The sequence below is a fragment of the Sinocyclocheilus grahami genome, unplaced genomic scaffold (assembly GCF_001515645.1).
Source record: "Sinocyclocheilus grahami isolate Dianchi unplaced genomic scaffold, SAMN03320097.WGS_v1.1 scaffold71.1, whole genome shotgun sequence".
Classification (NCBI taxonomy): domain Eukaryota; kingdom Metazoa; phylum Chordata; class Actinopteri; order Cypriniformes; family Cyprinidae; genus Sinocyclocheilus; species Sinocyclocheilus grahami.
In genome coordinates, this window is record NW_015505250.1 from 359,456 (window position 1) to 383,254 (window position 23,799).

Genomic DNA, 23,799 nt, shown 5'->3' on the forward strand with positions numbered 1-23,799 from the left:
AGAACAAAACAGTCAATTGTGTCTAAAAATGCAAGTAACTTCATATACTTTACTACTTGTTTGTTGAACCGAAATCAATGTAACATTTGCAAACGTGAAAATATTCAGCAAAATAGATCCCTTGTCATGGCATGTTACTTGACTATATCATGCTATAAATAAACCAAGCATTTAGAATTTTTACCTCAGTATATTTGTTCTGTGAGTTTCTTTATGTGTGCCGTACACTCATTTGATTTGATTTCTCCATGAAAGTCTCTCACAGAGACAGGCAGCACGAGCCTCAACAGTGCGACATTGATAATAGAAATACACTATCAATTATCAATCGCTGTTTAAGCTGAATGTAATAAAATCAGAAGAATCATTCGCGCGTTTTGATGCGTGATTATATTTTGTCATTTAAGTTTTAATCAGGCTATTAGTCCTGTCGGGGAAGTACAACTCTCAAGCCATTTTTCAGTAAACTTGCATGAACCCATTTAAAGTAGTTTGGAGGCTGGACAGCGAGCTGGTGTTCGACTGTATTTTTTTATTGCATTGCTAAGAACATACACAATCAATGCCAGGGGTACATACAATTGAGAGTACAAATGCAGGTTACAAAATCAGGAAAATATCGTACAAATGACAAGACAGTTTTAAGGGCTTTGGATGGTGATCGACTGTATTCTGTAACCGCAATTCTCTCTGATGACGCAGTAACTACAGCGGGGGGAAAAGTACTCTTGACGGACACTCACTGGGTCCGTCAGACTGGAGAAATTTTTGTGGTAATGTGACCAAAAATATTTAAGACCTACTGAATCTGAATTTAAGACATTTTAATACTTTTTAAGGACCCACGGCCACCCTGATATTTTTACTTCTTTCCTTTTAAGTTATGGGTTTGCTGTAAGATTTAATATAGTTTTTAACTTCAATAAGTCTTAATAAGCTGGCATTACATTGTTAAATGATTAGAGTCTGTTTCCATCATACAATTAGCTTGTATCTCAAGTAGATCAAGGAAAATCTGATTCCTCATAATATGACTGTCTCAAATACACAGAATAAGGGCAAATTCTATTCGGATAACATATCACAGTTGTAATGTATTATTGTATCAAATGTAATCTAACAACAGAAAGAAAAAAGAAAAAAAAAAACAGATAGAAACAGAGAGAAAGAGGGAATGGGACATGAAAGAAATATGGCATCTTACCTGGGGAATCTTCAGCTTTGAGCGTGCTGTGAAAGGGCGCCCCCCTCAGACTGCAGTGAAAAATACTGCAGTGGTTATTCAGTACTGCATTTCTCACCAAAACCAGGCTTTTACACAGAGGACTTGCAAAGGTTCACTGAGCTCTGCCCACACAACACCTTCCAAAAATATGGTTTATTGAGCAACTTCCGCTGAACGCACACAACTCAAGATTTACAGTTTGTCTCCTGAGGTCAATACATCAAAGTATGTCACATTTCAGCGGATCTTTTTGTCACTACAGCATCCTCATTGCCACATTTCTGAGACCCAGAGCCAGTTGCACCTTTGTGCATCCTCCAGAAGGAGGCGCCCAAGATATGAAGAATAGAAAAGGAAGATCATACTTACATCCTCTACTCCAGCAACTTTTTCCAAAGCTCTGAGATTCATCTTGCTTTAGTCACCATATGACCTCTACCATAATGGTGGGGTTTAATGAACAGATTAGCTTTAGAGGGAGGTTTACAGTTTGTTCATGCACTTTTTGTGTGGTAAATCTAGCCTGAACTGGTCCTGCCCATCTGCTGCCATTGTTGCCACTCAGAGAAACAATCTTGGAGGCTTCTGAAATCTCTTTTCTATAATCATTCATTCAGAGAACAACTTCTAAAGTTGTAATCTGACAAATTTCTAAGCATCCATTTTGTTAGATCTTTTGCGTAGATGCTGCTAGATGAAAAAAACACAACAAAAGAGGCATTATTTATAATAAACGTGAATAATGATGCTTCTTGGGTTAAAAAATTGCCTCATGCAGCTGTCTAAAATGGGCAGGATATATCAAATTCCTACAGATTTATTTGTGTGATTTTTTTAATCTATATCAAGTGTAGTTTCAGTCATAATAATGTGGGTCTAGAGTACTCTAGATGTGGCCGTCTTCAGTCCACAGACTAGGCTAAGAAAAGGAGAGAGAGAAATCGAATAAAGTAGTGTGTTACCTTGTGTGTGTCTCTGAATTTGCTAATCTCTCTGGAAATCAGGTCTCGCTTGTCATCTTCCAGCTCCATGGCATTTATATCATCCTGGGGGAAAAAATACAGTAAAATTGATTAGACTATGTGAGCAGACAGATTCAATCTTAAAAAATTACCAATAAGAGCAATAATCAGAATTAGTGGTCTACAACTTCCTAAATATATCCTGAAAGGAACAGTTCATATTACAAGTCTACTGAAGTCATATAACAACTTTGTGTCATACGATATATTTTGAGAAAGTAAGCATATAAATAATATAGGCTTGGAAAAACATGAGGGTGAGTAAATGATGACATGTCCCAGTATTTCAGTTAAGCCATTATGACAAGGCTGCTAGGTCAGTATGGTTACCATGGTGAAAGTAAAAATACCTCCTTCTTCTCTTTACGTTTCTTGCGTTGATGGGCTTCAGCATCCTGTGAGGAGGCTGAGAGCTCGCTGGAGTATTCCCGGATCAGACTGTCTATGGCACCTTTCACCATCTGATCACGCCGCTTCGTCTCCTCATCCAGAACCTCTTCCTCCTCTTCCTCTTTAGCCTCTTCTCCAGTCTGAGGAATCTGGATAGGGGATATGTATTTGTATGTGACAATTATCAGTTTATAAACTCCTCAAAAGAGGGAGTTTCTCGCATTCTCCGGACAACCTGAGATTGACGTGCTCCAACATGCTCTTTCAATCAATGAACCAGGTAAGGAGCATTTATAGGAAAGATATTAATATTAAAGTTGAGTCACACTACTGTTCAAAAGTTTGGAATCTAAGATTTTTTTATGTTTGAAAGTATCTTATGCTCACCAACGCTTCATTTATTTAATCAAAAATACAATGAAAACAGTAATATGGTGAAATATTATTTAAAATAACTGTTTTAATATATAATTTATTCCTGTGATTTCAGTAACCATTACTCTTCAGTCTTCAGTGTTACATGATCCTTCAGAATCAGAATAAAAAAGATCTTTATTGCCAAGTGTGTTTACACACACACAAGGAATTTGTCTTGGTGTCAGGAGCTTCCAGTGCAGAAAGTACAGACATAGTGCGGACATACATATAATTTAAGGTAATAAAATGAAATGAAACACTAACAATACAGAGAATAGAGTCATCTGCCTCATTCAGGACAGTGACGAGTCTGCATATAGTAGCAAGGTTGAGCAGCTAGCTGTCTGGTGCAGTCTTAACAACCTGGAGCTTAACACGCTCAAAACAGTAGAGATGATTGTGAATTTCAGGAGAAATCTCCCCCCACTCACCATCATGAACAGCACTGTGGCTGCAGTAGAGTCATTCAGGTTCCTGGGAACCACCATCTCACAGGACCTGAAGTGGGACATTCACCAAGGTTGTAGAATTAGGTAGGGATGCTAGGGACATGTCCCTACCAATATCCAGCGACTACTAAATTGTCCATAGCAATAATTTTAATCAAACAATTAAATATATGTATAGCCTAACCACTGTTGTTGTATTTTCGGCTGCATTTGAAATGGGTCATTCCATTTATATTACCTGAGAAGTTAAAGTAAATACGGTAGAAAACTGTGCGCTTTCAAGGACGCACATTTTTGGCCAGAATAAGAACATAAGGTAGGCGAAGAGTTTAAAACATACGTGCACAGTTCAGTTGAATGATTAAGATTACCCACTTTAACTTAATATTGTTAAACTGAATGTACAAAGCATCCTATAATGCTTAATGTGAAATTTGTATTTTTAATAAACTGTATTCTGAATATTCTTTTAGACAGAATAGTCTTTTTATGTTGTTGGTTTACATAATCAAAATTGTGTAATTATTGTACATTCAAAAATAAAAAACTCTTTTAATGAATCATGAATATGTTGGCTGGTGGAGGGGGGGGGTGTTGACAGGTCCCCACCAATGTCAAAATCAAACCTATGCTCTTAACATCGACTCTATTGTAATAAAGAAAAAAGGCCCAGCAGATGCTGTACTTCCTTCGCCAGCTGAGGAAGTCTGAGTCTGTCCTGTTTGTCTATAACTGATTGGTTTAGTTCAGCTACCAAATCAGATATCAAGAGACAACAGACAGTCAGGACTGCTGAGAGGATTATTGGTGCCCCCTGCCTAACCTCCAAGAACTTTACACCTCCAGAGTTAGGAAATGGGCTCAGAAAATCACTCTGGACCCCTCACATACAGCCCACTTTTTCATTGAACTGTTGCCGTCTCGTCAGCGCTACTGAGCACCAAAACAGCCAGACACAAGAACAGCTTTTTACCCCAGGTCATATTCCATCTAAACAATACATAACACATCTCAGGACTGTACATCTGTAAATAACTTATCAAAACTTTTTCATCTGTAAATAGCACATATGCACACTCATAATTCTGTCTATTGATATATATTTTTTCGCTATATTTTATTACCATAGCGTTATTTTTTATTTATTGTCTGTTAGTGTTTTATTTCATTTTACTACCTTAAATGATATGCATGTCTGCACTATGTCTGTACTTTCTACACTTGGAAGCTCCTGACACCAAGACAAATTCCTTGTGTGTGCAAACACACTTGGCAAATAAAGCTCTTTCTGATTCTGATTCTTCAGACATCATTCTAATATGTTGATTTGGCACTCAATCATGCTCGTCATTTTGATTCAATGTGTTATTGTAAAATCTAATTAGTTACCCTTACTTAAAAAAAGCAGCCAAGTAAGTTTTGCTTCAGTAAATTAAGTGCATCAACTGTTCAGTTAGCAATAGCACATATGCATGTGCTAACATAACCAACAGAGAGACTATCACTGCATCAGCAGCTGCAGTTAATGCTTTTTAAATAAAGCAGTCTATAGTCTTAATGTTTACAGAGCCATCCTTGAACTAACCACAGGCTCTACTCCTTAGCACAATGGCAACCACTCCAAAAATGCAGACATAATAGAACCCCTTTTAAAACAGAACATTAAAAACTAACAGATCTCCCCCATATTTATCTTGTGCAGAAACATATAAAATAACACTTAATTTCAAAATTTACTCCTGGAGTCAAAATGCAAAGCATGCCGGGAACTAAAAACTAGCTTGATATACTGGTACTCAACAATCAATTTATCTTAACTAGGGTTTTCTGTATAACAAAGGCACAGTACGCAAATATTACACATTACTAGATTTTTATAATTAATATCAACCAATTGTTGTACATTAAGTAAAGTCAACTAAAAAGTGTTAGTTAGGACATTTGTTAGGTTTTACAGTGGTCCTTGCTGAATAACATTTTTAATAATTTTTTTTTGTTTACCCCATTTCGTCTCCTCTGACCGGCCTTCCAGGTATCCAGCTGAGCTTTGGTCTTTGCGTCCACCTTCACAAGTAACTTCTTATCACCCACTTGCAGCTCATGAAGCAGTCGGAGAGCTCTCAGAGTGGACTCTGGCTCTTTGTACTCACAGAAACCAAACGCTACACATACAAACACACACGTTAAAATGCACACATCACAACATTAGATCAGATAGGGCAGACAGATGACACAAATGTATCTCTTTTTGAACATATTCCTGTTTGTTCTTTTCTAGGAGAGGAAAACAGAGCAGAGGACACTTGTCTAAGAAAGCCCATGTTTACAATTACCAATACAATCCTGGATAAAGATCCTTAATAAAAAAATCTAAGCTGCTGGGCCTATAGTAGTCAAGCTAAATTTGAAAATACCCAGTCTGTAAAAAAATTTTTTGGCTAGAACTTACCAAGAAGATCTTTGTCAAAAACTGTGTACTACAAAAGACTGACACACTATCCTCTGATGATTATTATAGTTTGACTTTATACCTTGCAGTTTTCCAGAAGCCCCCTGGACTCTTTTCCAGCTGAGGACTAAACCACATTTCTGCAGAAGAGAGGAAAATGTTTGTTGTGACAGGCTGATTATGAAAACATCCTGAGCAAAATGCTACATAACACAGACATTCCCATGAACACCAGGTCAAATAATGGATGTATTAATCAACTTAAAAGGAACATTTTAATTCTGTCATCATTTACTCACCCTCTTGTTGTTCCAAACTCACATGACTTTTATTAATCTTTGTAACAAAAATGAGGATATTTTTGATCAGCGCACATACACTGAGCACATCAATCTGCAACAAACCTCATTTGTTCTCGTGTCAAGCAAGTAAGGTTGAACTTCCTTTTACCATATTTGATGTGCTCTGTGACATAAGAGTGAGTAAAAGATGACAGAATTTTCATTCTTGAGAGAACTAATTCTATAAAGGTGATGTGTCTAAGAGATTTAATGATACTGTACAGATAAAAGTTGTTGAATAAATTCCCAACACTTACTGCCAACATCTGCCGCACCAACATGTCAGAGGCCTTTTCTGAGATGTTTCCAACAAACACTGTGGTGGTCGGTCCTGTGTTGTTACCCGTACCTTCCTTTGAGTCCTTGTTACGGGTGCCAAAGGAGTCCTTAGTCAGCTTCTGAACTACTGGCATTGCAGTTTGTATCAAAACCTGCAGCATATTTCAGGAACAAACTGTAGAGTACAAACTGCACAGAGCATAATAAGCACAACCGGACTGACAGTTCCATGCATCTCAAAATGTTTCATCTTGCTGCTACAAAAAGCACAGGCATGTATGCTTATTATTTAAAATGGTCAGGAGTAAAGCACAATAAGATCTGGTATGGCCTCTGCACTTAGGATCGGTGTATGGCAAATAGCCTACAGACATCACACATATACGGCACATTGTAAAACCTGATTTTCTAGGAAATATTCTAGGAAATGTTTCTCAGCCTGGTAACAGGGTTAATTTTTAAAACAAACCAAGGAAACCAAAACAAATGTTTCAGCTGTTTCTTTACATACTGCAGGAGAGGGAGGCATCATTCCCACTGGGACTGGAATTATCGGACTTGCTGAGGAAAAATATAAATAAACAAAGATTATAAACTTAACGTCAATATATATATATATATATATATATATATATATATATATATATATATATATATATATATATATATATATATAAATATACATATCCCTTCATGACGTAACGTTACCTGAAGGTACAGTGGTTGGAAACCCAGCAAACTGTGAGGGGGAAATGCCAGGGGGTAACTGGGCTATCTGGTTCAGATGAGGAGGGAAAGACATGTTTGCTGATACACCGATCTGTCAGAGAGATTTATGTCAGTTCCAAAGAGCGTTTGGCCATACAAAGTCATCTCAACTCTGATTTCACTCAGGTTACAATATGATTCATACGAATCAACACCCAATGCATCCACAATAAAACTCTACACTTCATCATAACCTAATTGAACTAGGAGGCCGGCTGGAAAATATTTTTCTTCCTATGTATTTACTATATTATTGATTAAGACTCACCCAATTCTGTTTTAGTATATCAACGCCCCTGAAAATAACAACACCTCCTATCCTATCCGCCACAGGAATGGATATATAACGCCACGATCAGTAAAATAATTGATGTTTCTCTTTTGAGTTGGTCACGCGTTCCTCTGATAATAAATAGCATCCATAGAAAATCCCAAAAATATCGTCAGCGACAAGACTGGCAATTTCGCCTGAAGCTGCGTTACAGATGGGCGGGGCTTAGTGACCTAGTAAGGATGAAGGGTTACATTTATAACTCTCACGCTTTCTCATGTTCACTGAGAATTTTCTCTTTATTATTGTAAGTGTGAGTTATTAAAAGTTGTAAGTGTGATTGTTCGGGTTTAAAATAATGTCGCCAAGAACGCTGCTGAAGCAGCACGTTGACGGCCTTGTTACGTGGTACCTGATACTTTTCTCAGCGCAAAACAGGACGGACCAATCACATTTGTTTGGTATTTATTCTTTTTTTCTTCTTCTTTTATTTTAGATGGATGATGCGGATGGTGTTTTTTTTCTATGTCAGATACAAATCGTTGAAATGAATTAGTTTATTCTAATACCGATTTTAGATTAAGAATGTGCTCAGTAGGACAAAAACCCCCGAGATTTGAATGAAAGATTCTGCTTTTTTGAGCCTGCAAGCGCCACCTAGATGAAGACTGCTTTTGTGCATAGGGGGAAAAAACCCCGAAAACATTCCACCCAACAAGAAAATATCCCGGAAATGCTTTGATATACAGCACACAACATTACACCAATGCTACAGCGACACCAAACGTCCAGCTGACTTACATTTTGCAGAAATAGTAAACTATTTCAAAGGCGCAATAATGTCGCCCAAATAATGCATTAGCAAGGCAATCTGATAAACAAATTTAACATGACATTAAATGCTAAATTTGGCAATGTAAGCAATATATATGTATGTGTGTGTGTGTGTGTGTGTGTGTGTGTGTATGTGTGTGTTTGTGTGTGAAAAGAAAAGACCAACCAAATCTAAAAAAAAATCTACCACCAGATGGAGCCAAAGTGCAGAAAATATTGACTCCATTTACTGATCACTCTCTATGTTCTTTATTACAGATCGGTGATTAGCTAAACTAAACTGATCAATCAATAAAACTCAATGAATTATATACGAATGTGTAGTTATGTATATGAGTCAACTTCTGTGTATTTGCTCGAAGTGGATATAAACACTGAAATTAGGCCAAAGTTGTCAACGACTTGCCAGTCCTCGTCATTCTGGTATTCCAGACATTTCTATAGAACATAAATATTCTGTCATGCAGCAAAGCTATGGACACTGGATCTGTTTTGATCCACTGCATCTGTAAGACGGGAATTTGTTGACGAGACATTAGGCAAGCCAAAAAAACATATGCAGTCGACAGTGCAGAGATGGAAATTTCCAACGCCACAAAAAAGGCACCCCATCTACTGTATCAGTATCACGCCACTCATTCGCCCAAAGCCTCGCTCATTGAAGCAAACGCACGCTGGCGGAGCTTCTGATTGGCTGGGAGGAAGGTGTGTCATCGGGTGTGACGCAGGTTGCCCGCTCTATGAATAGAAAAACGTGGTTCACGCCGCACTAAGCCGAAACAATTGGATGCTGGAAGACTGTTAGATTTTGGGGGGCGGTTTTGAGATTTCACCCAAGGCGTGTAGCTCGAGCTTCACCTTCCGCTATTCACGAACTCATGAATATGAATTAAGTGGAAGATTTAAAGAAAAACGTCGTGGCAGTTCTTTGGGATTCAACAGCCAGTCCTGAGCCAGAAGAGTAAAAAGCCACATCGGGCGACAGACTATTCGTTTGAGACAACCTTCCGCTGCGTTTTTGTATTGCATTTCATAACTCTCCGGTTGAGTCAGCATGGCCTTGAGAGGACCGCTGTCTAGATTATTGAGATTCACGTTGAGTTCCTGCCAACAGAACCGATCGCATTCTGTTGCTGTTTTGGGAGCTCCGTTTTCCAAAGGACAGGTAAGAAATATAGATTTATTTAATTAGAACTCACACATACTCACCGGTGTATAACATAGTGATATAACTGTATTTTTTTTTACGATTTTCACTCAGAAAAGGAGAGGGGTGGAGCATGGACCCAAAGCCATCCGGGATGCGGGTTTGGTGGAGAGACTTTCAAATCTGGGTAAGTACATCATTAGTATTATCTATGTATCTCTCTCTAGACATATAGAGGTAGATAGATTTATAGATTTTTAAGACTCAATAGACTCGGGGAATTATATATATATTTGGATAACTCACCCAAATATGAAAATTATGTCATCATTTATGTACCCTCCAAAGGATACTTAAGTATACTGCTTAAGTAACCATTCACTTTATTGCATCTTTTTTTTTTTGGTGCATTGAAAGTTGCATGATGACTGAGCGAGGTTGTCATTTTGATGATCAAATAAGTTTGTAAAGAAGGCATGCGGGTTTGAAACAAGAAGGTAAATATTCAATTTTAGCTGAGCGTGACGATTTTGGTTTTTGGGGTGAATTATGCCTTTAAATAGATTCGTGGCGGGTGAGGATCAGAAAGAGAGCGCTGGATTAACTGTTACATCACACAACGATCCAAACGTAAATTCATTTACAATCTGTTTAATGTAGCAATAATAGTTTTGCTATTATTTTATGACTGGAATACTTTAAGTGAAAGAGTTTCGGTCAGTGAATAAGTTTTGGATGTTGTCTGGCCGCAGTGAGAGAGAAAGTGAAGTGTAGATTTACAGTACGTGTGTCACTACAGGTCCTCCACACATTCAGAAATGCTATGGGACGAGCCGCAGCACATAACAATAGGGTATTATTATTCACAATATACTTTAGGGATGGCGCAGTAGGGAACTTAGAATTTCTTTAATTTAGCAAACGCATCTATTCAAAGCAACGTTTAATTCAGGAACGGTATGCGGGTCCATTCGTACAGAATGCGGCTTTGCATTCCACTGCGCTGCTTTCCATTGTTTTGTTTTAGGTTTTTTTAACTTTTAAATAACGTGTCTATGGAACTTAAGTTTTTAGTAATTTCCCCACCCGGTGTCTTGGCGTTTTTAAACGAAAAAAAAAACGTTTAAAAAAAAAATCAGTTCAGTGAATGACCCTTAACTAAAGCGATTTATCACAGAGGTACAGCAATGAAAAAGTGAAAAGGGGGGGGGGGTCATAAGTTTATGGCCTTATTAATGTTTGTACAATTAGGGTTGTAGTGAGGATAAGGTTTCAGATGAGCTGACTCAGGCTGCAAACTCATTTATAAATAAATAAAAAGATGTGGACCTGAATGCATTTTTCAGGTGGAGCGTGATACAGGCAGGTGTTATTTTGGGTCGCCCAGGCTAGTCAGAAATGAACCTGATGAGGTCATGGGATTTCTGTCATGGATTAACCGCTGCCAGTAAATGTGAAAGCTATGGTGGCGGAGAAGTGCAAAGCAAATCACAATTCTGAAAAAAATAACAAATTACAAACGCAAATGCAAATCTAAAAAACTAAATAACAATTCAGAAAGCACAACAACAATTCAGAAAATATAATAACAAATCAGAAAACACAATGACAAATCAGACAAACCGGAAGAGGTAGGAATAGTTTGAGACAGCGCCATTGGTTTGGGATTACTCACCGCTGACTGGACGAGACATCTGTCAATCAACATATACAGGGAAGAACCAGCTGAAGAACAGCAGAGTCGTGGTAGAAAGTTCGGAGATGGTATTAAAGTAGCTCAGTTTAAATGTGTTGTATGAACTGCCCTTACTATGGAATAAAAAATATGGAGTGTATATTTACATTTAGTTAAAAGTGGCTGTGAAACATCAGCTCCAGTGGCACAGCTGAATAAGCGCTTGTCGTTGGCTTTTTGACGCGATCGACCCGGGTTCGATCCCGCCTTTTGCCGAACTTTTTTTTTCTCCCTTTTCAAATCTCGTATATCATCATCGTAAAGGCATTTATTTTCAATAAAAATTAAGGAAATAATCAAAAAGTTGAAAATAAATATCGGGTAGGGTTAGGATAGGTGTAGGGAGGGCTTTATTGTACCAATAAGGTGGCATCCATGTAATAATTTAAATTATAATTTACACTCAATACGTTATTATTGCATACTGTTTTATAATGTACTATATTACTGAAGTGCAGATAATTGCCACTATTTGCAACAAGTAGTATACTTGATAGTAGAAATCCTGCTATTTTAACATAGCGTAAATAGAATCCATTGCTAATGCGAGATTTGAAAAGGGAGGAAAAAAAGTTCGGCAAAAGATGGGATCGAACCCGGGTCGATCGCGTCAAAAAGCCAACGACACGCGCTTATCCATCTGTGCCACTGGAGCTGATGGTTTACAGCCACTTTTAACTAAATGTAAATAGACACCCCGTATTTTTTATTCCATAGTAAGGGCAATTCATACAATACATTTAAACTGAGCTACTTTAATACCATCTCCGAACTTTCTACCACGACTCTGCTGTTCTTCGGCTGGTTCTTCCTGTATACGTTGATTGACAGATGTCTCGTCCAGTCAGAGGTGAGTAATCCCAAACCAATGGCGCTGTCTCAAACTATACCTACCTCTTCCGGTTTGTCTGATTTGTCGTTGTGTTTTCTGACTTATTATATTTTCTGAATTGTTGTTGTGCTTTCTGACTTGTTGTATTGTTTTCGAATTTGTCATTTTGTTTTCTGACTTGTGTTTTCTGAATTGTTGTTGTGTTTTCTGCATTGTTATTTAGTTTTTTAGACTTGCATTTGGGTTTGTAATTTGTTATTTTGTTTTCAGAATTGTGATTTGTTTTGCACTTCTCTGCCACCGTAGAAAGCAGTTCCCGCCAGGACACTGTAACAAAAGCTCTGGAACGGGTGGCTTCAAATTACTGGAGAACATTCGTGGTTTTTAATTACAAGTTTCCATAATTAATTATTCCTTATGAACTAACTAAATAAACAATGAATGTGTCATGCATTATAGCCTATTTTCTTTCTGAAAAGTACGAGGTGGAAAGGAAAAACATCCACTGTCTACAGTAGTCACGAATACCAGTGAATTTTCACGATTTTTGACACATTTTCAATAAAGCAAAAACTAATGCTATTTTTAAATCTTAAAGGCAAGCACTTAAGAGCTGTTAAACAACACAAAACAGTGGTTAATTTTTTCCCAGTTCTAAACATTCGTGCATTTAAAGTCATGTGTCAAAAGTTTTTTTTTATTCCAAAACGACTACTGTAGATTTCCCTGAATAATATTATTATTATTATTATTATTTAAATAACTTGCCGTGTTTACATTGATAAACGACAAAGATGAGCATTTTCACTGAATTTTTAAGTGTATCTGTCCGTGCCATTCACTGACTGTAAAAAAGCACGCGAGCATCCACTTTACCGCCAGGCGCGAGCCAGCCACTGCTGGTACTGTAGAGAGAGTGACATCGTTACATCTTTTTAATTTTAGTATCGACTTGCTACCAGAATATTAGTTTGTACATGCCTAGCGGCTTACTGCTATTACTTCTAATAATAACAGGAAAGAAGGCGTAATTCGCCTTTAACGTCAAATGCTTGAGTCATGACATTCCAGAGTTACTAGTCGGAATGTGCAAGTCACTTCGTCAGTCTCGGCCACAGTCAGTCAGTCAGTCAGTCAGCTGTTAATCACAAACATCGTGCAGAGCGGAGGGCCGCTTTACGTAACTCCGTGATCTCCATGTAATGCGATAGTTCCTGCTATCTTAAGCCTGAGATTTTTTCCGTCGGTGGTTAAGAACAAATGACTTATGACACAGCTTCGAAGACCCCGTTTGACCTTAGCTGAGGAGGATTTCCCCTTATTATCGCTGAAAATGGGGCGCTGTTGTATATATTTTTTGTCTCATTAGCTCTTTTACAGACTTATTTCTCTTGGACATTTTATTGGGATTTTTCTTGGGACACTTTAGTACGTTGGATTGCGTGAGGAAAAAACTTTAATATCAGAATTTAAGGAATTATATTCGGATTATATATATATATATATATATATATATATATATGTGTGTGTGTGTGTGTGTGTCTATGTATAGTAGTATTTTAATTAGGGCTGGACGATATGGCCAAAATTTATATCACAATATATTTCTTGATTTCGGTCGATACTATATCGATATGAGCAATATTAAAAAAAAAGAAGAAGCCTACAACGGATGTCTGTACCTAAACATTTCTGAAAAAAATTACATTAAAAAAATTAATTTGCTAAGCCTATATGAAACCTCTTCCTATAAAATAATGAAATGAAATAAATACTATATAATATTTTAAAGAAATAAAAACGGTACAAATAAATTAATGTTCACCTTTTATTTGTATTTAGCCTTCATACTAACAAGAAATGTGAAATCACCGTCACCTTATTAATATTAATATCTTTAACTAAACTAAACTATAACTATATAAACTATAACATAAGGCTGATTATTCTTGAAAATTGAAACTAAAGTGCTTGAACGCTTGAGGATAAAGAATATGAAAAGTGCTCAGTTGCTGCAGAAAACAAAAAAGAGCGAGCAACAACAAAAATACATGTTGCTGGAGACGGGCTGATTGAAAATGCAAATTCATTCTCTGCCAGCAGGAGGCGCTTTTGGCGCGGCAGAAACAGCGGTTTTCCCAGTAACAGCTATAAACAAAGCAGCGCTCATGAACGCTACTTTATCAAATAAAATGAAAATGCCATCGAAACTTTTCTTGAAGGTTCCCTTCAAAGATACATTCATATAAAACACCTGTGCCGCATTTTGATTTTGTTATGTTTATTCAACTAAGTCAAACTGTCAAAGCCTTTTGGACAATCTATTTGTGGCGGTCAATGTTGATATTGTGGCAGGCCACCACAAATAAATCAATATGGGAAACACTGTTAATGTATATTGAAATATCGGAAATGTTTAAAATCATATCACCGTTATTGAAAAAAAAATATTGCGATATATATTGATATTTAATTATTGTCCAGCCTTAATTTTAACTTAAAAATATCTGTAGAACCTAATGATACAATGATGATTTGTTGCATCACTTTAACAGGCGCATGGCATCACATGTTTGTAGTTGTGAAAATAACCATAGCACCATATATGGCGAGCATTCTTGACCAAACTATATCAGAGCTTACCTTATCCAATGCAACAAATATAGTCTTGCTCTTCACCAACTGTTGGTTGTAAATGTCTTGCATATGGCAAGGCGTTACATTAAATACACAAAAGAATGCTGAAATGTAACATGCTTATTCTCAAAATCCAAAAATGTCTTTGAGCAAGAACTGCAAATGAACCTGAAGTCTTCAAATGCAGTTAAGTCAATACAAATGTAACCCTTACCTCTGTCTTAGCTTATGACGACCATCCCTCATGCTACTATCATGGCCAACTCCTTCATTTCCTCATAGTTTGCTTGTTTTCAAATCTAGTATTTTAAATATACTTATTTAAAACTTAACTGTGCAACAGTGTTCACGTCTATTCCTGTTAAGAGGCCACATGATGGTATGCAAGTCCATCATTGGTCATTTAAAATCTGATGATGAGTAATTCAACACTGCCACGAAGTCACTGCGGCTGGTCTGGTTCTGTCCTCGTGGGCCCCATCAGCTGTTTAGACCTTCATCAGTGTCCACCTATGGGTGTTTCTACCTACATTTCTATATGACACTACATGGCTTTTGCTACTAAATCACCAATTGTTGCAATCCATAGGCTATTAATATAACTAACATTATCTGTAACCACCAATAGGGCACAAAATAAAATGTTTATGATGAAGCCAACATGAGACTAAATCAGACCAATTTGGATGGTGAATCCACTATAATACATACAGTATGTGTGTGTGTGTACTGCATATATAAAGAGAAAGAAAAAACAGCATCACTACTTTTATTTTACTAGCCAATTTGATCTTATTGCTCTCTCACAGTATAATCCTGAAGACCCTGGGAATCCAATATTTCTCCATGCGGGATATTGACAGAATGGGCATTCAGAGGGTAATGGAGGTCACTTTGGATCACCTCTTGGCAAGGTATAGTGATATTGCGAAAAACATACACACTTATTTACCTAGTAGTGGTGCTTCTGTAAACAACCAGCAACAAATTGCATGTTGCTGCTTATTCTACATGTAGTCCTCCTGTGTACTATTGAACTTTGTAAATGGGGGCAGAATAGTTTTCTGGAGGAATACAAGCTCACAAGCGGCCTTCTTTAACCTGACTTACATGTTTAATGTCATAAATAATTTGTAGCACTTTATCTCAGTTTCATCTGTTTACACTACATCACAATCAAACAACCTATGTAATTTGTCACTGTTATTTGTTTTTATATCAGGAAACAAAGGCCGATCCATCTGAGCTTTGACATCGATGCATTTGACCCGTCCCTGGCTCCTGCCACTGGAACTCCCGTTAATGGAGGATTGACCTATAGAGAGGGCATCTACGTAACAGAGGAGATCCATAACACAGGTACAGATCTACCATTCACATAACTGATGTCTTTGAAATCAAATAAATCCAAAAACCTTGACGCTAATATTTTTTGTTTTGGACTACACAGGTTTACTCTCTGTGATGGATGTGGTTGAAGTGAACCCCACACTAGGTGCGACACCTGAGGCTTTGGAGGCCACAACTAGCCTAGCCGTTGATATCATCGCATCTGCTCTCGGTCAGACACGTGAAGGTGCACACATCACCTTCCCGAAGATTCCAGAACCAAAAGAGGACACCGAACTGCGGCTTTAGAGCATCAGATAATCATCGAGGACTTTGAAAAACCAAGCACTTTGCATTCCAAAGTCTAAAAGAATGACACTTAAGGGTTTGCAGAGACTGAGCACCAGGCTAAAGATTTCATTTGAAGGTTACTGTAGTCTTGGTAAAAAAAAAAAAACATTGTCACCTCATTGGTGAAGTGCTACTATAAACACATGGGTGAGATTTGTTTTATTATACCTACTACTAATTTTGCTTTGGCTAAAAAAGGTCTGAGATCTGGATTCTCTATGTTTGAGGACTAATCTAGCAGAAAAATAAATCTTTTTAACATTTGTTAGCTCTCATGGGATTAGTGGATAACCCTGATCATGCTCTGGGACTTACTGCAGGAAAAAGTGATCTAAAAGCAAATGTGCATATTTTTGCAGGCTGAGGTGACTCTTTACTGTGGTGGACTGATTGATTTTTCTTTCACTTGAAACATGTTTGCACTTTTGGACCAGAACAGGTTTTTATTGTATTTCTACGTTTGTTTTTTGTATAGTAGGACTGCTTTTAATGGCTAATTTAATCCTTCAGGTTTGGTTAGGTTGAAACTGTGTGATCTTTTTTTAAATAGCGCATTTGAAGTAAGTTATTTCAGTAATTTTCATATCTATTTAAATAAAATGCATTTTGTACACCCTTTCAGATCTGAATTCACCACCAGTACAAGTATCTTCTTAGGGAAAGTTTGGTTTGTTGCATTTCTGTTTCAGTAAAAAAAAAATTTCTTGCAATAAACTAATGTACTGGAGACAGACTGTGACTTGTATTTGATTGGTTAGTTTGAAACAACTAGGGCCAGTTGTTCAAAAAGCTTAATTTGGATGATAATGATCTGATTTGGTAATCCCATGTTTTGCTATCCAGGATCAGGTAGTCCATATTTTCAGATTTTTCAAAGCAAAATGGACTGGATCACAATGATCCAGAAAATCTGGATTACTAGTGCTCTACAGAGCTACTAAAGGGACACGGTGATGGAAAAAAATATGAGATGGGGGGAAAAAATGTCAATGCTTTTGCATTCTCAAAAAAATGTTGCATCGGATTCACACAAGAAACTTTGCCTTTGCTCACAAATAACTACTTTTGACTGGTTCATCTCTGATTGTGCCCATGTAGTTTACAAACAGAGATTAAAAAAAAAAGAACACCACTTTAAATATTTTTGTTTGATATTGACAGCTGTTTGGGGATTATTTTATGGCACCAATTTTTATTAAATTTTATTACTCCCGAAATGCTTAAGAGGTAGCCTAATGTATACCCATCATATATATATATATATATATATACAGTGCCTTGCGAAAGTATTCATACCCCTTAATTTTTTTTTCACGTTTTGTTATATTGCTGCCTAAACTGCTAAACTGCTTTAAATTACTTTTTTCCCACATCAATCTATACTCCGTACACCATAATGGTAGAGCAAAAAACAGGTTTTTAACATCTTCACAAATGTATTAAAAATAAAAAATTTAAATTATTCCTTTGCGTAAGTATTCATACCCTTATCTGGGACAGTTCAAATTTAGCTCAGGAGCATTCATATTGCTTGTAGATGTCACTACACTTCGAGTGAAGTTAACCTGTGGCAAATTCAATTGAATGGATATGATTTGGAAAGGCACACACATCTTAATAAAAGGTCTAACAGCTAATAATGCATATCAGAGCAAAAACCAAGCCCTGAGGTCAAAAGAACTGCCTGTAGAGCTCAGAGACCGGATTGCATCAAACACACATCTGGGAAGGAGTTCAGAAAAAAATTCTGCTTCATTGAAGGTTCACAGAAGCATGTAGTCTCTGTTACCCTTAATGGAAAACCAGGACTCTTCCTAGAGCTGGCCTCCTGGCCAAACTGAGCAACTAATGGAGAAGGGCTTTGGTTGGTGTGGTGACCAAGAACCTGATGGTCATTCTAGTTGAGCTCCATGATCATATGTGGAGATAGGAGAAACCTACAGAAGGACAAACATCGCCGCAACACTCCATCGATTTGGGCTTTATGCTGGTGTGTCCAAATTCAATCCTCTCTTCAGTTAAGACACATGAAAACACACTTAGAATTTGCAAAAAAGCAACTAAAGGACCCTCAGACTGTGAGAAATAATATTCTCTGGTCTGATGAACCTCAAATCTAAGCATCATGTTTGAAGGAAACCAACTCTGCTTATCACCTGCAGAGTAGGCTACTATACCAAAAGTAAAGTGTGCTGGTAGCAGCCTGCTGTGGGGCTGTTTTTCAGTGGCAGGGACTGAGGAACTCGTCAGAACTCAAAAGCTCAATGCACCAAAATATCGAGATAGCCTTAATGAAAACCCAGTCGAGAGCATTCAGAACCTCATACTGGGCAGAAGGTTCACCTTCCAACAGGACAATGACCCTAAGCACACAGGAAGAGTGGCTTATAGACAACTCTGTGAATGTCCTTGAGTGGCCCAGACAGAGCCTGAGCTTGAACCCAATCAAATATTTCTGGAGAAACCTGAAAATGTGTGTCTGCCCCCATCCAACCTGACAGAGCTTGAGAGGTGAAGAATGGCAGATAATTGCCAAATGCTGATGAGCAAAGCTTGTTGCATCAAACAAAAAAAGACTTGAGGCTGTAAAGGTGCTTCAGCTAAATATTTAGTTAAGGGTATGAATACTTATGCAATGTACTTATTTAAATTTTTTTATTTTTAGTTAATTTACGAAGTTGTGACAATTCTGTTTTTGCTTTGTCAATATGAGCAATCATACATAAATGTTTAATAAAAAAATATTTACATTAAAATACATAAAGTGGTCTTACTTAAAAGATATACAGACCTTATAACCCTTCTCTGAACTTTGCAATCAATTAATTTTGTTATTTTATAACATGAGCATTTAGATTAGGGATTAATCCCTGATCTAAATAATAACTCACTTCATTGGAAGATAATTTAGACAATACGGAAATTTAGATTTAGACACCTAGGTTTACTATAGATTTAGATTTGATTAGTAAACTAATGTTTATCAATTTTCTAAAATGTAATTGTTCAAATCATTCACCTTAAGTATTAGTAACGGTGGTGTTTACCTTAGTAATAAACTAATAACTCAGTCAATAGCTGATTCACCTGCTACGCCCCATTTATAATCCCATCATGACATTGAAACATCAGCATATGACAACAGAATGTTATGTGAATGACCTGCTAACACCTCAAATCAATCACAAACACATGACTGCGTATGACTGGTCTCCACTGATATTTCTGCTGTTTTGGCCTTACATGACTAGAAATACCATCAGTAAACTGGGGAAAAGTCAGTATGTCAAGGTGACCTGATAGCCCTGGACACTGGTATTTCCACTATAGCAGGTGTTCGTGTCACTTTATTCTCAGTCATGTTTACAATAATGTCTACCCACATATCTGACAGGCTAAACACACCCCTTTCTCTTCCAACCAGGCCTTGTGAAGCAGGTGACGTGCATGTTTATAGCTGTCATTCTCTTGGCCTGGAGTACACTCAGCTCTGTTTTGACTGATTGGAGGATAAGTTAAAGGAAAACACACCCATTTTCTAGAACGAAACCCAAGAGCTGTTACTTTTAATTCCACGTTAACACTTGTCTCAGAAAAGTCTAATACACAATGTAATTCTGTCAAGATAATTTTGTTAAAAGTTCAGTATCAGTTAAAGGGACAGTTCACTCAGAAAAAAACTAACTGTCATGATTTATTCACCCTTTCGTCATTCCAAACCGTTGAGAAAAGAAGATATTTTGAAGAATTAATTTTTGTCCAAACAATGAAAGTCAGTTGGGACCAGTGTGGTTTTGGACCCCATTGGCTTTCACTGTATGAACAATGAAAGGTTTGGAATGGCATGAGGGTGAGTAAATGATGACAGAATTATAATTTTTGAGCGATCCATGACTTTAAAATGATTGATGTGTGTAAAAATGCAGACAGGTTGCATATATATTATTTGTTACTCCTTTCACTGGATCCTTCTGTTTCCACAGTCCATTCATACATCCACTAGATTTGGCACCTTGTTCAAGACAGCTAAGGAGGGAGTAACACTGTCACGCCATCTTTGTACAGATCCTCCAGCAGTCTCAATGTACCATACTCACCATCTTCTTTTCACCCTGAGAGCAGTACTTACGCTAATACAGTTTAGCGCTTAAAATAACTGCCCATAAACGTCCATGTGACACTCACAGTCACTAAAGCATCCAGCACATTGTCATCTGGCCAGACACCCGTGAACATCAGAAATAAGAAGAGGGAAAGGTGAAGTCTTATACAGTCTTGTGTGTCTCATTGCCTACTTTCGGAAGAACTTCAAGTAGACCACTCCTGCCAAGATGACCAGTTCCATGATGATAATAACTGATAGTAGCAGCTTGTTTGTTATTAGTCTGTAATGACAGGAAAGGAAGAGGTTTGACTCAGTCAGGTTGGGACACACGGTGTTACAGTTTGACCCCCCCAAAAAAAAATCTAAGCATAAAAATATTAATACTGACAAATCTAATAATTGAATCTGCAATTAGAGAAAGTGGAGAGAAGAGCTCCAGTCTGGGAATGAACAGGAACAGTTTATTTGCATGGCAGACATGGAGATCCAGATTTTTTTGTTTGTTCATTTGTTTTTAATATTCAACAGGCAAAGTTCTTCTGTATCCAAATGCAAACATGTTCATAATTGTTTGAATAAAACAGACTACTGGGGAAAAAATCTGAATATTCATCTTGTGACCATCTTGTGATTATTTTAACAAAAGCAACAATAGTATAATAATTGTAATAATAATAACAATTATATATGTGTGTGTGACCCTGGACCACAAAACCAGTCATAAGTGTCAATTTTTCAAAAATAGAGATTTGTGCATCATCTGAAAGCTGAATAAATAAGCTTTCAATTGATGTATGGTTTGTTAGGATAGGACATTTAGGACATAGGATACTTGGCCGAGATACAACTATTGGAAAATCTGGAATCTGAGGGTGCAAAAAATCTAAATATTGAGAAAATCGCCTTTAAAGTTGTCCAAATGAAGTTCTTAGCAATGCATATTACTAATCAAAAATTACGTTTTAATACATTTACGGTAGGAAATTTACAAAATATCTTCATGGAACATGATCTATACTTAATATCCTAATAATTTTTGGCATAAAAGAAAAACAGATCATTTTGACCCATACAATGTATTTTTGGCTATATACCCCAGTGACTAGAGACTGGTTTTGTGGTCCAGGGTGTCTCTCACACACTCACACTCTCTCTCACACACACACACACACACACACACACACACACACACACACACACACACACACACACACACACACACACACTCACACTCTCATTACCTGAGATTATCACTGTCATATTTTGTATATTGCTCTTGCTGGACCGTAGCAGAAAATAAAAACCGTTCCTAAAATAGAATCCCATGTAGCTTATTGTCACGTGTCGCTGTCGCGGGTGGTTAGGACAAAAACTACATGGAAAATATACTTTTTATCGCGTCATGTCAGGTTGGGACACACGGTGTTACAGTTTGACCCCCCCAAAAAAAAATCTAAGCATAAAAATATTAATACTGACAAATCTAATAATTGAATCTGCAATTAGAGAAAGTGGAGAGAAGAGCTCCAGTCTGGGAATGAACAGGAACAGTTTATTTGCATGGCAGACATGGAGATCCAGATTTTTTGTTTGTTCATTTGTTTTTAATATTCAACAGGCAAAGCTCTTCTGTATCCAAATGCAAATATGTTCATAATTGTTTGAATAAAACAGACTACTGGGGGAAAAATCTGAATATTCATCTTGTGACCATCTTGTGATTATTTTAACAAAAGCAACAATAGTATAATAATTGTAATAATAATAACAATTATATATGTGTGTGTGACCCTGGACCACAAAACCAGTCATAAGTGTCAATTTTTCAAAAATAGAGATTTGTGCATCATCTGAAAGCTGAATAAATAAGCTTTCAATTGATGTATGGTTTGTTAGGATAGGACATTTAGGACATAGGATACTTGGCCGAGATACAACTATTGGAAAATCTGGAATCTGAGGGTGCAAAAAATCTAAATATTGAGAAAATCGCCTTTAAAGTTGTCCAAATGAAGTTCTTAGCAATGCATATTACTAATCAAAAATTACGTTTTAATACATTTACGGTAGGAAATTTACAAAATATCTTCATGGAACATGATCTATACTTAATATCCTAATAATTTTTGGCATAAAAGAAAAACAGATCATTTTGACCCATACAATGTATTTTTGGCTATATACCCCAGTGACTAGAGACTGGTTTTGTGGTCCAGGGTGTCTCTCACACACTCACACTCTCTCTCACACACACACACACACACACACACACACACACACACACACTCCTAATAATTTTTGGCATAAAAGAAAAACAGATCATTTTGACCCATACAATGTATTTTTGGCTATATACCCCAGCGACTAGAGACTGGTTTTGTGGTCCAGGGTGTCTCTCACACACTCACACTCTCTCTCTCACACACACACACACACACACTCTCACTCTCTCTCACACACACACTCTCACTCTCACACACACACACACACACACACACACACACACACTCTCTCTCTCACACACACACACACACACTCCCACTCCCACTCCCACTCTCACACACACACTCTCACACACACACACACACACAGGTCAGTGGCCCTTGGCTTGGAATTGTTGGCAGAATTCGGCCCTCATCGAAAACTAATTGAGGAACCCTGGTCTAAATACATACTCTCTGTGAGTCCACACGGCGAACAATATAAAAAGCTGAAACGCCTGCTGTCATGATTCTGTTATAGATATGAAGAGTTTATTCACCTCCCTGGCACCTCTGTGCCCGTTCAGGCATTGTCTTCACTTCGTCATACAGAGATTTATACATCTCATGCAGCTTTTCAAACTCTTCAGTAGACATATTGGAGCGATAATATGAAGACTAAAGCAAAGAAACGTTCCTTACGAAATAAATGACACGGCAATAAAATAAAAATAATTTTGCGTTTGTTGTTGTCTGTAAATAGTGAGAATAATCGGCTTTTCAAGCAATAACAAGATCCTCGGGACAGCAGCTGATGCTTCCTTGTCGGACCTCGTGACTATAGGTGTTTTTGTTTTTGCCTGAAAACAAAAAGGGGGAGAAAGACCCAAGACATTACTTGAAAAATCCAAACACCTACAAAGCAGTTATATAATAACAGTTATGTGTATTATTTATACTTTAAGATGCCTCATATTGCAAAATTTAAACAAACGTGTGCGACAGTTCAATAGGGCA

At 37.3% G+C, this 23,799-nt stretch overlaps 2 protein-coding genes across 2 annotated transcripts in view; one reads left to right on the forward strand and one right to left on the reverse strand.

Moving 5' to 3' along the window:
• The window catches only part of LOC107585485 (RNA-binding protein 25-like), a 24,162-nt gene extending 16,358 nt beyond the window's left edge, over positions 1 to 7,804 (reverse strand). The window contains exons 1-8 of the mRNA XM_016272516.1: positions 7,609 to 7,804; positions 7,281 to 7,392; positions 7,084 to 7,133; positions 6,551 to 6,724; positions 6,035 to 6,092; positions 5,505 to 5,665; positions 2,598 to 2,786; positions 2,188 to 2,271 (exon numbers count right to left, since the gene is read on the reverse strand). Coding sequence (XP_016128002.1) covers positions 2,188 to 2,271; positions 2,598 to 2,786; positions 5,505 to 5,665; positions 6,035 to 6,092; positions 6,551 to 6,724; positions 7,084 to 7,133; positions 7,281 to 7,374 — 810 coding nt within the window. The 5' untranslated portion in view covers positions 7,375 to 7,392; positions 7,609 to 7,804. The remainder of the gene's footprint in view (positions 1 to 2,187; positions 2,272 to 2,597; positions 2,787 to 5,504; positions 5,666 to 6,034; positions 6,093 to 6,550; positions 6,725 to 7,083; positions 7,134 to 7,280; positions 7,393 to 7,608) is intronic.
• A 1,391-nt stretch (positions 7,805 to 9,195) lies between these two features.
• Positions 9,196 to 16,582, forward strand: LOC107585519 (arginase-2, mitochondrial-like). The gene is made up of 6 exons (XM_016272564.1): positions 9,196 to 9,610; positions 9,707 to 9,805; positions 10,770 to 10,771; positions 15,540 to 15,710; positions 16,019 to 16,155; positions 16,247 to 16,582. The coding sequence occupies exons 1-6, from the start codon at positions 9,500 to 9,502 to the stop codon at positions 16,432 to 16,434; spliced, it is 708 nt and encodes a 235-aa protein (XP_016128050.1). The 5' UTR covers positions 9,196 to 9,499; the 3' UTR covers positions 16,435 to 16,582.
• The last annotated feature ends 7,217 nt before the right edge of the window (positions 16,583 to 23,799 follow it).

Excerpts from the sequence above, each read along its gene's own strand:
- LOC107585519 (XM_016272564.1), top strand. The coding sequence starts at position 9,500 with ATGGCCTTGAGAGGACCGCTGTCTAGATTATTGAGATTCACGTTGAGT. Across the intron at positions 9,611-9,706 it reads CTCCGTTTTCCAAAGGACAG|AAAAGGAGAGGGGTGGAGCA; the intron begins GTAAGAAATATA and ends ATTTTCACTCAG. Across the intron at positions 15,711-16,018 it reads TTGGATCACCTCTTGGCAAG|GAAACAAAGGCCGATCCATC; the intron begins GTATAGTGATAT and ends TTTTTATATCAG.